Genomic DNA, 15,410 nt, shown 5'->3' with positions numbered 1-15,410 from the left:
CCCTTTAACCATATTGGAAGATTTCTTCTGATGCCAAAGCAAAAGGAACACAGCAAAGGAAAGAACAATTAGGACATTTAAATATCATATATCACATCCAGACATGATCACTATGGCATGACAGAGATTAAGAGCAATTGCAGCCAAAACATTTTAGTTTGTATCCAGCTTTCAGTAAATTGTCAGTAGAATGAATATACTTTAGGATCTAATAGGAAGGATGAGAATGTGGGGAAATTCCTTATACAAAAATGTTACAATACTTATATGCTGAACATGGCCCCCTATACGCTCATGAAACAAATTGCCCACTTGTCACCCTATCCCATCTCTAATCTAGAAAGTGCAGAACACTGCTAACTCCTACTGGGAGTTATGAGCCTTAGGACATACACCCCTTTCTGATTCACCAAGCACTTTCTGAGGTTAGCCAAGCTTTGTCAATTCTTGTCCAGAAAATACAAAAAAATCCACATTTTAAACATTGCACCATAAACTCCCTGTAATGTAATATACTGTATTTTTGAGTTAACTCATGTTTTAAAAATGTTTACAGAGTACATTTACTGTTTTTTAGAAGCCAATGGGGACTCTTGTTGCAGTGACAACTGTCTAATAGGGGAATTCTCTCACTTGGGAGACATTTCATCTTTACTTCACTTGTGTTTACCAGACAGGTCATGAATGAAAATCCCCTAAATGGGATGCACATGGCAAAAAAAAAAAACTGCCAGGGGTTTTAAAGAATCAACACTCTGTCCAAATTGCAGGAATAGTTTTGGCTTTAGATATACTGAATTTTAAGGCCTCAAGCACACTGGGACTTTAGTAAGAGCTTTTGTCCTTCATGCTCCTAAGCCGTGTTTTTGCAAGCGCATGCAAGAGCTTGGGATTTTATTCATTTATTGGCCAGAATATTAAATTATTTTAGCCATTGAAATAAAAAAATGCTCAAGCGCTAAACGTGCCTAGGTGCATTTAGATGGGTTTAGGTGTGGGTTTAGGTGTGTTTTGGCATTTCTTTTTTTTAGCCAAAACACTCCTCTCTTTAAAGCACAAGCGATGCCTCTAATAGCCCCTGTCTTTAAACTCATGTGCATGGACACATAGGGGTTTATTTTCTATAGGCCAATAGACTTTGCACTTTCTCCAGTGCTTAGTAACTGAGGTAAAGCTTCACGTTGCTAAGAATACCCAATAACCTGTAAGGTGTATTTAAATTTAAAAAAAAACAGCATTTTTGCTTGCACTTGATTGATGAAAGTCAGCAGAGCTTCTGCTCATTTACTAAGCTCTGGAGCACCTGCACTTGCAGAGTGTAAATGCACTTTTCAGAGTGCACAGTGAATTTGACTTTAGTAAATTAACCTTCTAGACTAACATGGTGGGGCATTCAGAGGCAAAAAAAAACATCAAACGCCTGTAAAACAGACGTTTTTAAGCTTAAGTGTGCATGAGGCCTAAGGGAAAAATGGGTGCAAAATGATGGGAGATGATGAAAAGATAGCAGTGGTAAACATGGGCAGCATCCAAAAGATGTCCTACATTGGAACAGATATGCTTTGGCTTCTCTGCACCTGTCTTCTGCTTTTTGCCCTCTGGGTGTTCCTGAGTCTTATGTTCTCTGTACAGAGAAGAAATTCTGCCAGTATCCTCCAGAAATAGTGTGTGAACATTATAGACTATGAAGTTGTAGTCAGAAGTCAAAATAAACCCGTACTTCAAATATGCCATTTTCATAAGCTTTATTTCGTCTAGGCAAACAAAATATATTGACTTGCTCCCACTTTAAGCCAGAAAAGGAAGGGTGTGTTATCTACAGCTCCCTTGTCAGCTGCTACATCCTGCTCAGTGCCTTCACAGCCTTTTATTTCCATAGCAAGCCTTTCAACAATTGCTTTTTATACTTGACATTTTATGTATTAACATTTACATTTTGCTTATGATACATTATTACTGACAGCTCTTCAAAAAAAAAGGACTAATTGGAGGATAGTAAAGTCTGTATTGAAACACTGACGGAAGTCCAATGCTTGTTTGAGTCTTGCTACTAAAACGTATACAGCCAAACGTTCTTATACAACTATGTTAGGGAATATGTGATAATCTGTTTTTACTTCCATCCATTTCTCTTTCTTCCAGGTACCTTACTACTATAGACCTTACCACTATAGACTTCATTAAAAATTAAAACCTAACTCTAGCCATTTTTTATAGTTTTCGATAGGGTGGCTATAGAGTTCAAATTTCTGTGGGGTTCTTTTTTTCTGTCTGTTACCCTACTGGGAAGATTTGCCCTTATTTACTGTTTCGGTGACAGGGAATCCTCCACCTCCAAGGAAAGGATGTATTGATTTATGAGCAAAACAGCCGGGAATTTTGAACTGTAAGAAATACTGTGTATAGTACAGCTCTCAGGTGACAGCAGTAGCAAGGAAACAGGCGAAAGTTTTAAACTGGTTGGATAGAATATGACAAACCAGGATGTAGAGCATATTGTCAATCTGTCCAGTGCATGCACCAAGGTGAAGATGAAGGCTGCCATTAATCTCTGTTGCCAGATCTCATTCTCATTGGACATGCACACACCATAATCTGGTGGGAGGAAAAAGCAACAGAGCTGATGAATGTTGTGACCTTGGGTTGGCTGAACATTTCAGTGAAGTAGTCATTGAAAATAATTTTGTATTTTTACTATACATGGGGCACACCTTTTTTTTTGTCAGTTTTGTTCCTATTTTAATAAGAAATAGGTAAGTGTTTGTTGACTTACAGATTCTTGTGTTCTAATTTGTGTTGCATATTTTACCTTTGGTTTAATATAGGAAATAGTACATAAACAGCAGCAATAATGTACTTCAATTGCACCCCTTGCTGTGAGGCGGTAAAATGGGAGAGGTACTCAACACTGGATTTATTTTGTTTTCTTGGAAGTAGCATGATTAGATTTAAAAGTGCTTTAATTTGAATTGCGGGATCTGTATTTACATGAAAGGGTTCTACAATGCTTTAGTCAAATGCATCTGCCACAGCATCCATATATTTTGAGATTAAATTACTTCTCCTAATCTCTTCCCTGACAGAAAGCTGTACTGCAGTATTGTATACTCCAATAGTTTGTTTTTCTTGTTTTGATTTCTCTTATGGTAATAACCTGAGAAGGGCACCATGACTAAAAATGTAAGTACAAAAATTGCCACTATTCATTTTCAAAGAAAAAGAGCTGTGTGCCTTGTACAGTACACATACCTTATCTCTTTCTCGCTCTATCTTGCTTTCTTTCCTCTTGCCCCCAGCTTGCCAGCTTATATGCTCTTAAGCCTGGTAAACACTATGAGTTTTTTTTCATTCAGCGAAAAAAAAACTGTTAGCTCTGGTCGTAGTCATTGTATGAACTCTCTGAAGTTAGTACAACAATCTCCCCCACTGAGCTGTTGTGTTCTTACAGGGGGACGGCCCCCCCCCCCCGCCAGAACGATGATCAGCTATTGGTTGAGAGCGCTGTTTGGAAGACGGTCAGCTGCTGGTTTTCCAGCATGATTGTCCGACAGAAACCGGTATACAGAGTTGCAACAGATGTAGGATGCTGGAACACAGCGATCTCCTGCCCAATGATGCCTGCATAGTTCTTGTCATCTTATCATCCAGCCAGTAGGGGAGCAACACTGGGAATGGAGCATATATACAAAGAAAAGTAACCCCTGAAGACCAATATTAAAGGGAGCTATCCTATTTCCACGGACACCAATGATAGGGCACTATTCCTCCTCTCACAGGCCCCTGATGCTAGGACATTTTTCCCTCCACTGACTACTGAAGCTGGGGTATCTTACTTCTACTTACCACCTGCCCAGGGGATTTTTTTTTTTTACTATTACTGACTGTTGACCTTTTTAATCCCACGGACCACTAGGGGCATTGTTTTTTCCCCACTTATGCTGAGAAATGTATTACTCCCATTGGCATCAGTTTAAACCTTCCAAACACAAGGAAAAGGTTGTTTTAAGGCCTAGTGCTTCTTCTTCCCAAGGTGATATCTTCCTTCCATTTTAACTAGGTCCTCTTACCACAATCTTATCTGTCCTGCTCAGAAGCATTCTAAGGAGATTTCCCTTCATTGCCTGGATGTGGTACACGTTGTTTTGAGTCTATCTCTCAGCTACAGCTCCCTGTTTGTCCCTCCTGTTTTGAAATTGCTAATATCTTTACAATACTTTAAAAGAACCTTATATTAACAGTCCCCATCACTTTATTTTTGCTATATGTGTTTACTTACCCCACATACATCAGCAGGCAAATGGGATAGGGAAATGTAGGGAACATTAGACCGAGTAGTACTCCAGTCCTCCGCCAAGCCCAACCTTTTTGTCAAAACTTTTAAGCCCAGCTTTCATTTCTATTTTGTTTACATGGAATTTTACTTCTGATTAATATTTAAAATAGAAAATATAGATTCGCCTCTGAGTGTAGACTGTTAGCTAATTTACTCGAAAAAGTTGAATGCTAGCCCCTTTTGGAATCAACTCACTACATATACATAAAGTACAAACATTTTTCTTGGGACTTTGTATATACTTCCAAAAGTTACTACACCTTATTTAAAAACATTTTTATCGTATACAAAAATGTTTAAAATCATAATTGATCCATATATCATAAAATACATTCTATATCATGTGTACAAGGTCAATGAAGACTACCAACAAAGCATCTCAATGACACTTCACATGGAATGTCACAGGTAAACTGAAAAATGTTGACATGTTTCGCAGATTGCCCATTTCTTTTAAACGTCTTTGACCTTTCTTGTATTCACATATAACACAATGTATGTTTAAAACTCAAAAATAAAAAAACTCATCACTCATAGTGCCCACAAAATAGTGGGGAAAATGCAGTGTTCCACAAGTTAGGTCCTGGGCAGCCCATGGAGGGAGGGGGACCCGGCAAAGGAGAATGCATAAAAGATATTCACAACTAGGCAGAGCTCCAGATGGTACTTGGAGGTGCTCATTCCTTGCTATAGGAGGGAAATGGAAAGTACTATTAACCCAGTAGATGTGTATCTCTAAGTATGCAAGATGACAGTGTTCCCACACTCCATGTGTGTGTATCCAAATGAGTCCAAGATTACCAAGCCAAAAGAAACTCTCTACAGGAAGGCTAGCCGTGATGTGTTGATTTTATCCTGTGTTCCTGCGACTCCATTCCTTGATGGACTTGCTTTTTATGTTTCAATCGTTTTTTTTATTGAAGTTTAAACATAAATCAATACATCAGCAAGCTCACAATGTATGAGAATAATTGCTTGTAATATAAATTATACTGTGTTTCGAGTCTAGTGATGTTGATTTTTGTTGCGTATAGTAGATGTATAATAATTGTTCTGGAGTTGGGAGGGAATTGTTCCACATCTAGGTGAAGTAATGCTTACTTGGGATCTGGTTGAATTATTTTGACTGAGATTTCGGAGATTAATGTGAAGATTTTATTTAAAAAATCTTTGATTGATTTACATGACCAAATGATGTGAAATAAGGAGCCTGTTTCACTGCAGGATCTCCAACAGCGTGATGGATGAGTAGGGTATATTTTAGAAAGTTTAAGAGGTGTTAGATACCATTGGTGAAGAATTTTCAAGTATGTCTCCCAATGATTGGCACAGTGGGATGCTTTAAATGAAGATATAAAGGCCTTTTGCCATGTTGATTCTGGGATGGTTTGTTCTAGAAATAAGTCCCATTTGGAGAGGGAAGGGGTTTTAATCGGGAGTGTTTTATGGGCCAAATTGGAATAAAACTGAGATATTTCTTTACTTGGGTATTTACGTGCTTGAAAGAATTGGTAGGGTAGCAATAGAAGAGTGATAGAAGAGTGATCTCTGGGGCTAGTTTATGGTGTTTTAGGCATTATGGGGAAGGTTCGCACCTCCATTGGTTGAGGGGCGTAGGTATAAGTGGGTGGTGCATCTGGATCTTTTGAACTCCCATACATTTTGGTTGAATATTTTTTGGATATTAAGAAGGAATTTGGAGGATAGAGGTACGGGGAGGGTTCTAAATAGGTAGAGAAGTTTGGGTAAGATAAATCTATTCAGTACTGCAATACGGCCTTTTTTAGATAAACCAGTTGATCTAAAGGATGATAGATCTTTGGGCAAGGATTTTTAAGAGAGGATTGAAGTTATAATCAAAAAGCTGAGTGGTGTAGGGGGTTAGGCTGATTCCTAAATATGGAATTAAATGTTTGGCCCATATGAAAGGGAAAGTCTTAGTGAGATTCTGTTGGGTCTGAAGAAGTGTGTGGAGATTTAGAATCAACGATTTTGTTTAGTTTAGTTTGTAGTAGGAGACTTCAGCATATTGGGTTAGGATGGAGCGTATGGCAGTGAGAGTCCTGGTTGGGTTGGTAATCATTAGTTTAATGTCATCTGCGAACAGACTAATTTTGTGTTCAGTATCCCTAAAGGGGATACCTGAAATTAGGGAATTCTCTCTAATTTTAGTAGCTAACGTGCAAAAATAATAGGGGAAAGTAGGCATCCTTGACATGTGCCATTGGTAATGTCGAAAGGTTTAGACCTTGCACCATCTGAAAGGACTTTTGCGGAGGGAGAGGAATAGAGGGAAAGAATGGCTTTCTGGAGCCAGTCCGTGATACCAATTTTTTGTAAAACTGCCTGTAGAAATCCCCAGTGCAGATGGTCAAACGCCTTCTCTGCATCTAGAGATAGAAGCAGAGAAGGCGTTTTTTTTAGATTCTAAGCTATGTATGAGGGAGAGTAGTCTTCTAGTGGCATCAGGTGCTTGGCGCACTGGTATAAATCCTACTTGATCAGGATGTATCACGGACAGAAGGAATGGGATTAACCTTTGAGCAATTACTTTGGCATAGAGTTTCATATCAGTGTTTATAGGAGATATAGGTCTGTAATTCTGCACATGTTCTGGGTCTTTATCTGGTTTGGGTATAGTCGTTATCACAGATTGTAACATTTCTTTAGGGATAGAGCCGGAGGTCGCAACAAAATTGAAGTCGTCAGTTAGGTGGGGGGAAAGATTGGTGGCAAATTGTTTGTACTCATTAACATAACCATCACCCCCTGGGGCTTTGTTTAATGGTAGAGTTTTATTTTTTTTCTATTTCTGCTGATGAGAATGGGTGAGATAAAGTTTGGATTTGGGATAGGGATAAGGTGGGTAGTCGTAATGGAGTGAAGGAAGGTCTGTATTGATTCAGGGGTGGGTAGATGTTTCATCTTTAAGATTGTAGAGGGCCTGGTAGTAGTCACTAAATGCATTGGCGATGTCCACAGGATTGTTTACAGGTGATTTGATGAACGGATGATATATATGAGTTATTTTGGTTTTAAGGTCTGATCTTGCTAATAAGGAACTCGCTTTATTCCCTAGGAAATAGAAGTTCGCTTTAGACCTTCTCAAGCATAATCGAAGGATAATAGGGAGTGGAGCTTGTTTCGTTGAGTAAGGAAGAGGAGAGGGATGGGGAGGGTTTTTTCTTTTCTTCTTTAGTTTTGATGGATTCTTATACCTCCTCAATTTGTCACAACCTCTGTCTCCTGATGCAAGCCTGTAATTCAATAAGAATTCCTTGCATAAAGGCTTTATATGTGGACCATAGAGTTGGGATTGAGATGTCCGTGGTGGTGTTTGTTTTAAAGAAGAGCATGTGGGCTTTATAGATGGTTTTACGGTGTTTAGGGTCTGCTAGGAGAGATGGATCTAATCTCCATAGGCAAGGAAGGGAGATGTTTGTGCGAGTACCTATTGTAATATTCACTGGAGCATGGTCAGACCATGTTATTGTTACAATAGTTGAATAGGTGATCTGTTGGAGTGTCCATTTGTCCGTAAGGAAGAAATCAATTCTGGAGTAGGAAAATGTGGGGGGGAGAAGTAAGAGTAATCTCTCGCGGCACCGTGTTGGCATCTCCAGATATCATATAGGTCATTGGTATATAGAAGGGAGTGGAGAGTCTGGTAGGCGGTTTTGATTTGATGATGTATCGAGTTCAGGATTACCAATAATATTGAAATCCCCTCCTATAATTAGACGACCACTCTTGCATTTCGTTATTTGTGAAAATTGTTTTTTTACAGAAGTGGATTTGTTTGGTGCTTGGGCCGTAAACATTGACGAGGGTATATCTGGTTTGGTTGATATCACATATCAGGATGTGGAAGCATCCATGTGGGTCTGCAATTTCTGAATGTATAGTAAACTGTACTGAATCGTGAATAGCTGTTAGAACTCCATTCATTTTTTTTTAGTGTTTGAGGCAAAGTAGGTATTGGGAAATCCTTTCAGATGGATTTTAAGTAATCGGGTCTCTTTATCAAGTGAGGATCTCTTTTGTGGGGAGTTAAGACCCCTCATGTTTAGAGAAGTAAATTTAAGTGTCATGATGAGAGAAGCAATTAGCTTTATATAGATTGATGGGTGATTGGAGGTGCTTGAATATCCTAGGCGAATTTTGATGGTTGAATATTCATTGAGAGTTAGATGCCGAGTAGGTGGTGAATGGAAAGAGTTGTTATCAGTTCTTGTAAATGTAGTTGGTATGGTTGAGCTGCAGGAAGGCTTTTTCCGAGTGTGTCGAATGGTACTTCGATGTAATAATAACAGGAAGGGTGGGATTAAAGGGGGTATAAACATAAAGAACATAAGGAACTAAATAAGAAATACTTGCAAAAAATGCAAGTGCAATGGGTAGCGAAAAGTGCTACTGATATCTGGGGGGAAGTTGTTAGCCATATTAACAATAGGTCAAGATGGAGGACAAACATAATGAACTTGTAGAACTATGGTTAGGTCGAAGTTCTCCAGCTAGTGGTTTTCGGATTGAATGGTAGGTCCATGCGTAGGACTGAGGAACTATGTTTATGTCCATTCTGTCTCCATTGAGAGAGGCTGGCGTGGGTTCTGAGGGTGGGTTACATCAGGAATAATGTGCCACACTTTAAGTAGATCAAGGCCAGCATCCAGGCTTCTGATAGTAAAGAATCTTCCCTGACGTTTGATGGTGAGCTAAGTCAGGAACCCCCACTGGTATCCTATGCCTAAGGCTTTAGTGATTGAGACCATTTTCTTCCTATTGAGTAAGGTCGCTTTCGATAAGTCAGCGAATAGTTTGACGCCTGCATGTGATGGTGGAAGGTGTTGTTTGTGTCTTGCCACAGACATGATTTTTTCCTACACGTGATGGAAATGTATTCTTGCAAATACATCTCTGGGCATTAAAGCAGGGAGGAAGTCAGGTTTGGGGAATCTGTGAGCCTGTCGATGGCTAGTTCTATGTCAGTAATTGAAATCTTTCTTCAGTTGTTGGATATATGGAATTAGTGCTTTAGATGTAACGGATTCAGGAATTCCACTGAATTTGATTTTGCTCCTTCTGGAACGATCTTCTAGGTCAGCTAATTTCAATTGTAGGTGTTGTATCTCAGTTTCATGGTGAGTATGTGCATCCTCTATATCATGTTGGGCTGTACACAATTCACTCATTTTTGTTTCTACATGAGTCACTCTGTGTTCATGATCCTGTACTGCTTGAGAAATTGGGGTTATAGTTGTTGTAAGATCCATATGCAGGGATTGCCTTAGAGAGAGAAACATATTCTTCATGGCTAGTTCTGAAATAGGTTGGTTTGAAGCTGGAAAGGCTTCTACATCAGCTTGTATGTTAGGTGCAGGTATAGGGAGAGAGTGATCTGCTGGAGCTGACGGGCAGGGGAAAGGATTGTCTATCCGAGATCTGGACTTTACAGGGCTTCGTGCTGAGGGTGAGAGAGGAGGAGAGGACTCACCCGGATCTCCTTCATAAATTGGCATAGAGAGCCTGTGGTCCGGCTGGTATGGTTCTCCTTCTGTGCTGTTATAGTTGCTGCCGTCGGTGCCATCTTGGCCACGTGAGGAGCTCCTGGCTGGGAAGAAATCCATCACTTTCTGTGGTTTGGCTGGTGATTTCCTGCATCGGGGCATGTTGCCCAGATGTAGAGGGAGCTGTGCCAGGTTGGTGGGTAGAAGACGGACCTTTCAGTCGGGTTGTTGCCGCTGTAGAAACTGGAGAGGATCGGGAACTTTAGGACAACATGACTATCCGCTCCTCCAGCCAGACACGCCCCCTGATGGACTTGATTTTTTATCATTGGGCAATTAAACCCATTGACTTTTACACAGACAATGTATACTTCTAAGGATCATTCATTTGGGCCTAAACAACCTTGTGTATATATTTCTGAATAATATTCACAGTCTTTGCTTCATTTATATAGTGTATTTACTTAACTTTTTTAATGTGATGTTTTGTGATACTTATTGTAGGGTCTTTCTTCAAGTGTAGAGCTTTAAGGACACCTCCACTCGCTTTTTCTTCATTTAAGGGCCAGTCTTGCCCATTGTTATTTAAAAGAAACTTCAGCTAACACACATGAGTTTCCCTCACAGGGGTATTCAGCATTTCAATCCTGCTTAAAATAAATGACATTCAGCCCTTCTGGCTTGTAAACGCAGCATTCCGGCTCTGGCCTTACCCTTTAGGCCTTCGTCTGTTTCCCACAGACTAGAAACTCAGCAACTCAGTGCATTCAGCTTGAAGCCTTGCACTGCACTGGCTCCCACCTCTCTCCTAGGTGGAACCCTCCTGACTCCTGGGCCAGACCTCCTGTCTGCTGGGGTGGACCCCAGAACCTTAGTCAGGACATTACTTAAAGCCCAGCACACAGCTGACCAATTAGTGTGCTGGCTGTTCACTAGAACTGGACCCTGGCAGGGTACCACCCTGCTACAATATATTTAGAGTAACATTGATAAATGATGTTGCAAATAAGAAATATTGAATGCATTTTAAAAGAGCTTCTACAGATATTATAAAGTAAAAATATGCAAATAAAAGCACCCACTAAATTTGATATCCAAAAGCACCCACTAAATCTGATATCCAAAGCACTTCTTTGTGGTTGCTAACAAACCAAATCATGTACACCATTCTTATATACCTTAAGGATTTCATTAGGATGGTATCGCCACCAGAACTCCCAGCAGAATGTATACTGACCACACCCTAGAAACATCATTTCCTGCTTGTGTGATTGGCTCACTGATTTTCCCAGAAGTCTGCCTAAGATACAAGTCAGATTTCAGTTATCCCTGCAAGAAAAATGTCATGTCCCAATAGGAACATGTCTAAAGAGATGCAGACCCAGCAGATTTCCTCATTAGTGCTCTGCAGCTGCACAGCTGACTGATAATTATGAAACCACTCCTATTAGACCCTCTCGGCACAGAGGAACAATAAGGGATTTCTTCAGAATAACAAAAGTTAGGAATCTGCAGCACATGTTGTTATCCTTACAATGTACATTGATCACCGAGAGGGGAATTTTTTTTTTTTCCAACAAAGTGGAGTTACACTTTAAGGGTTTTTTTAATTCCAAAACAAATTACAGTTATTTTCAGTTAAGTCCAATGAGATTTGAAAATTAAACTCACAAAAATAAAGATATTGTGTTAAAATTTTGTAAATTGAGACTTGTATAGTATTGTCTATAAATTAACGGATGGAGATCAGTTATTTGGCAAATTAAAACAAAATTTGTAGCATTGCAATGTCTAACATCTTTAGACTAAGCCTATGTGAATAATAAAAGGACTGCATATTATTACTTGAAGACATTAAACTGCCGTTCTTTTTTTTTTTTTTGAAGGAGAGGAAGATCCATCTAAAGAGGTACTGTATGCATTCACTCTGCATGAGACAATATGGGTTATTATAGTATTATAATATATCACAAAAAGTAAATGTTTGTAGTTATAGGTTACAACGCATTGCTATTTGCATCTTTAATGTAAATATAAATGGTGATTATACATGAGACTCAAATGAAAAATATGGATTTTGGAGCCAATTGTTATTTATGTTTGCAAATTAAACATTTTTTAGGAAAAAATGATCATGAGATAAAATAAGGGGGCATTTTGGACTGATAATTCAGCAGCTCATGATTCTTACTGAGAGACCTGCCTTATATGTTACAAATTTGCAATCTGTTTGCACATTCTCTGTCAAATTTAGCAACAATAGCAACAACCATGTAGCGCCAGGACTTGCCAGATTGAATGTAGGATACATTCAAGTGTATGTCAAAACAATATTTTTATTCTTATACTTTGGATAGAGCTGGAAAAGTGAAGCACCACTAGAGAAATCTCCTCTGTTTCTGTCCTGCTGACCAGCCCAGATAGACATTGAAGGAAAATCTCCAAAAGCATTGTAGAATAAGTAAAAGCTAGAACCCATGTCAGATTTTTATTTCTGTACCTGTGACAGATTTTCCCCTAAACTAACCATACTCCTTGCAATCTGATTGTACAATCTGCTTTAGATCTACCAACAGTTCTTAAACTGACCCTGTCCCTAATTCACAAAAATAAATAAGCAGAATACTTACCTCTCCAACAGGTGGTGAGGTGAGTTAATCTTCACTCTTTTGCAGTACTGTGGCTGCTGTTGTTATTTAAGGAGTCTCAGTCCCCTTCCATGCACTATAGTTCCTCCTACTGGCCTCTATTCCTCCAGCTGGCCAGCAGCCATAATCCTGGTACCATTTTTTTTATAGCCGGCAATCAGCCTTCCAGTAAAAGTGATCCAAGCAGCTTTACATCTGCCCAGGGCTTTTTTTTTTCTCAGAGAATAGGTGCAGGAACCCACCCTCCCCAGTCAACTCCCCGCCCCAACCCTGCCCCTATTCCCCCCCCCAATCCCGCTATTCCTCGGGAAAGAGAAGTATCGCCAAATAATGGATGTATTCAAGGCTTACTTTCTCCCCCCTGTCCACAGATCACCTCCCCCCATTCACAGCCCACCTTCTTTCCCCTTGTTCACAGCTCACCTCCCCGTTCACAGGTCACCTTCTCTACTCTCGTCCACAGCTCACCCTCTCCCCCCATCCACAGCTCACCTCCCCATCCACAGGTCACCTTCTCTACTCTCATCCACAGCTCACCCTCTCCCCCCTGTCCACAGCTCACCTCTCCATCCATAGGTCACCTTCTCTACTCTCGTCCACAGCTCACTCTCTCCCTCCCGTCCACAGCTCACCTCCCCGTCCAAAGATCTCCTTTTCTACTCTCGTTCACAGCTCACCCTCTCTGTCTGTCCACAGCCCACCTCCCCATCCACAGCTCACCTCGCCCCATCCACAGCTCACCTTCTCTCCCCCTGTTCACAGCTCACCTCCCCATTCACAGGTCACCCTCTCTACTTTGCTCCGTAGCTCACCCTCTCTCCCCTGTCCACAGCTCACCTCCCCGTCCACAGGTCACCTTCTCAACTCTCATCCACAGCTCATCCTCTCCCCCTTTGTCCACAGCTCACCTCCCCATCCACAGGTCACCCTCTCTACTCTCCTCCATAGCTCACCCCCCCCCCCCCGTCCACAGCTCACCTCCCTGTCCACAGATTACCTTTTCCTCTCTCATCCACAGTTCACTCCATCCCCACCACACTGCTCCCCCTTTCCACAGCTCACCCCCCCCACCCACAGGTTACCTTTTCTACTCTCATCCACAGTTCACCCCTCCACCCTTACAGCTCAACCTCCCCTTCCCCCATCCACAGCTCACCATCTCACCCTCCACTTTCCACAGCAGCCCCACATCCACAATTTCACTTTCCTTTGTCAACATAACACCTCTGCACACACCCCCCCACCATCCACAGCTTACACCCCCAGTCCATAATCACCTCTGCACCCCATCCACAGTCTATCTTCCCCCCCCTCCACATTTCACTTCTGCATCCCTATCTACAGCTCACCCCAATCCACAGCTTAAAACCCCCACATCCCCCTATCTTTCACCTCTGCAATCCCAAACCCCCTCCCCCCTCCAGCTCTCCTAACCCTGTAAAAATCCCCCTACCCACAGATCTCACTTTGCAGAATCTACCCCCCCCCCAGCTCTGACCTCTGCAGAACATCCACAACTTCACAGAAGTCTCTACTCTCTATGCTCACAACCAGCATCCCCCCCTCTTCCTTCTCCCCCTTCCTCCCTCTTTTCCTCTGCAGCTCTCTTACCTGCATTGGTTTTAGGGCAGTGCAGCAGACTCTGGTCTATTAGGCACATCAGGCTTCTTTTTTCCTTCTCCTTAGACTACTGTGCTGTTTCCTGTTTGTGGCTCCGCCTGTCAGATCAGTGTAGCACAGAACCGAGGAGGAATTTCAGCTAGCTTCACTCGGCTCCATGCTACACTGATCTGACAGGCATCAGGCAGGGATAGCTGCCTCTGGAATCCCCAGTAATGCCGACAGTTGCGGCGTCTGTACCCAGCCCCAGGGCATACATTAGTCACATGTGGGGCACATATGCCCTGGATGCCGGCGCTAGCATACAGAAGCCGATGGAGGAAGTGAATAGTATGGTAAACTTCCTCTACCGGCTTCTGTGTAATGTGACAGGCTGCAGAGAAGAGGGCTGCCAGAGGTGGCAGAACTGCGTTCCGCCACGTTCCGGAAGAAAAAAAGCCCTGCATCTGCCGATCACTTTTACAGCACTCAAAAACACTCATTCTCTTATGAATTCTGCTGCCAGACTATCCACCATAAAATACTAACAACACACAAAGCCATCCACGACTGAGGGAAATTCCCAGCCTCGCCCCAATATATCCCCCAAACTGTACTTTTCACCCATCTATAGACCTCATGTTCTTTATCTGCCTCATCATCTCCTCCAATGCTCACCTCCAGTACTTCTCTGGAGCCTCTCTCAAAGTCTGGTACTCCCCACCCCAATCTTTCAGGTTATCTCCTACCATGTCAACCTTTCGGTAATCCCAAACAAATCATATCGTCAGTAAAGCTTACCACACCTCTACCTAAAAACTGAACTTTTACATTTTCCACCAACTCATCCTCCTATAGGTAATACTGTACTTTTTGTATTACTTGCCCCCTCCATTTGAATTATTAACACTCTCAATCTTGTCTTGTATTGTAACTGTACTGCCTCCCTTTATACTGTAAAGCGCTGCACACGCTGTTGGCACAATATAAATCCTGTGAAATAATAGTAATATATGTGTATGTTTTTCAGGGCTCTGGAGGTGGTGGCTCACTGAAAGTGGTGCATTTTGGACTGGTATAAAATGACTAAATTCTGATGGTGAACAGAATTAGACATTTCATTTTTTTTCTATAGTACCCTGATTTGCAAAAATATTTGTAAATTGTAAAATATGTATTATATATATTGAAATCTTTTTTTTTTTTTTTTTGTTAAGATTAATAAAGACAACCTGTTTTACAACTTCATAGTAGTCTGTTTCTGTTGTATGTTTCAGTGTGGCACCTTAGAGCAAAATAATTAGTTGTAAAGTAATTCCTGCC

The 15,410-nt window shown here is 41.2% G+C and overlaps 1 protein-coding gene across 2 annotated transcripts in view; it reads left to right on the top strand.

Annotated features, from left to right (window-relative positions):
- WDPCP (WD repeat containing planar cell polarity effector) overlaps positions 1 to 15,168 on the top strand; it is a gene marked incomplete at its 3' end in the record, with an annotated part of 645,662 nt that extends 630,494 nt beyond the window's left edge. For both annotated transcript variants that reach the window (XM_082249143.1, XM_082249144.1), the window contains exons 17-18: positions 11,727 to 11,749; positions 15,118 to 15,168. In XM_082249143.1, the coding sequence (XP_082105269.1) occupies positions 11,727 to 11,749; positions 15,118 to 15,168 (74 nt within the window). The remainder of the gene's footprint in view (positions 1 to 11,726; positions 11,750 to 15,117) is intronic.
- Positions 15,169 to 15,410: the final 242 nt, after the last annotated feature.

Source organism: Pelophylax lessonae (assembly GCF_965119305.1).
Source record: "Pelophylax lessonae genome assembly, chromosome: 3".
NCBI lineage: Eukaryota > Metazoa > Chordata > Amphibia > Anura > Ranidae > Pelophylax > Pelophylax lessonae.
Note: the sequence above shows the minus strand (reverse complement) of the source record. Positions and strands in the feature narration are given on the sequence as shown.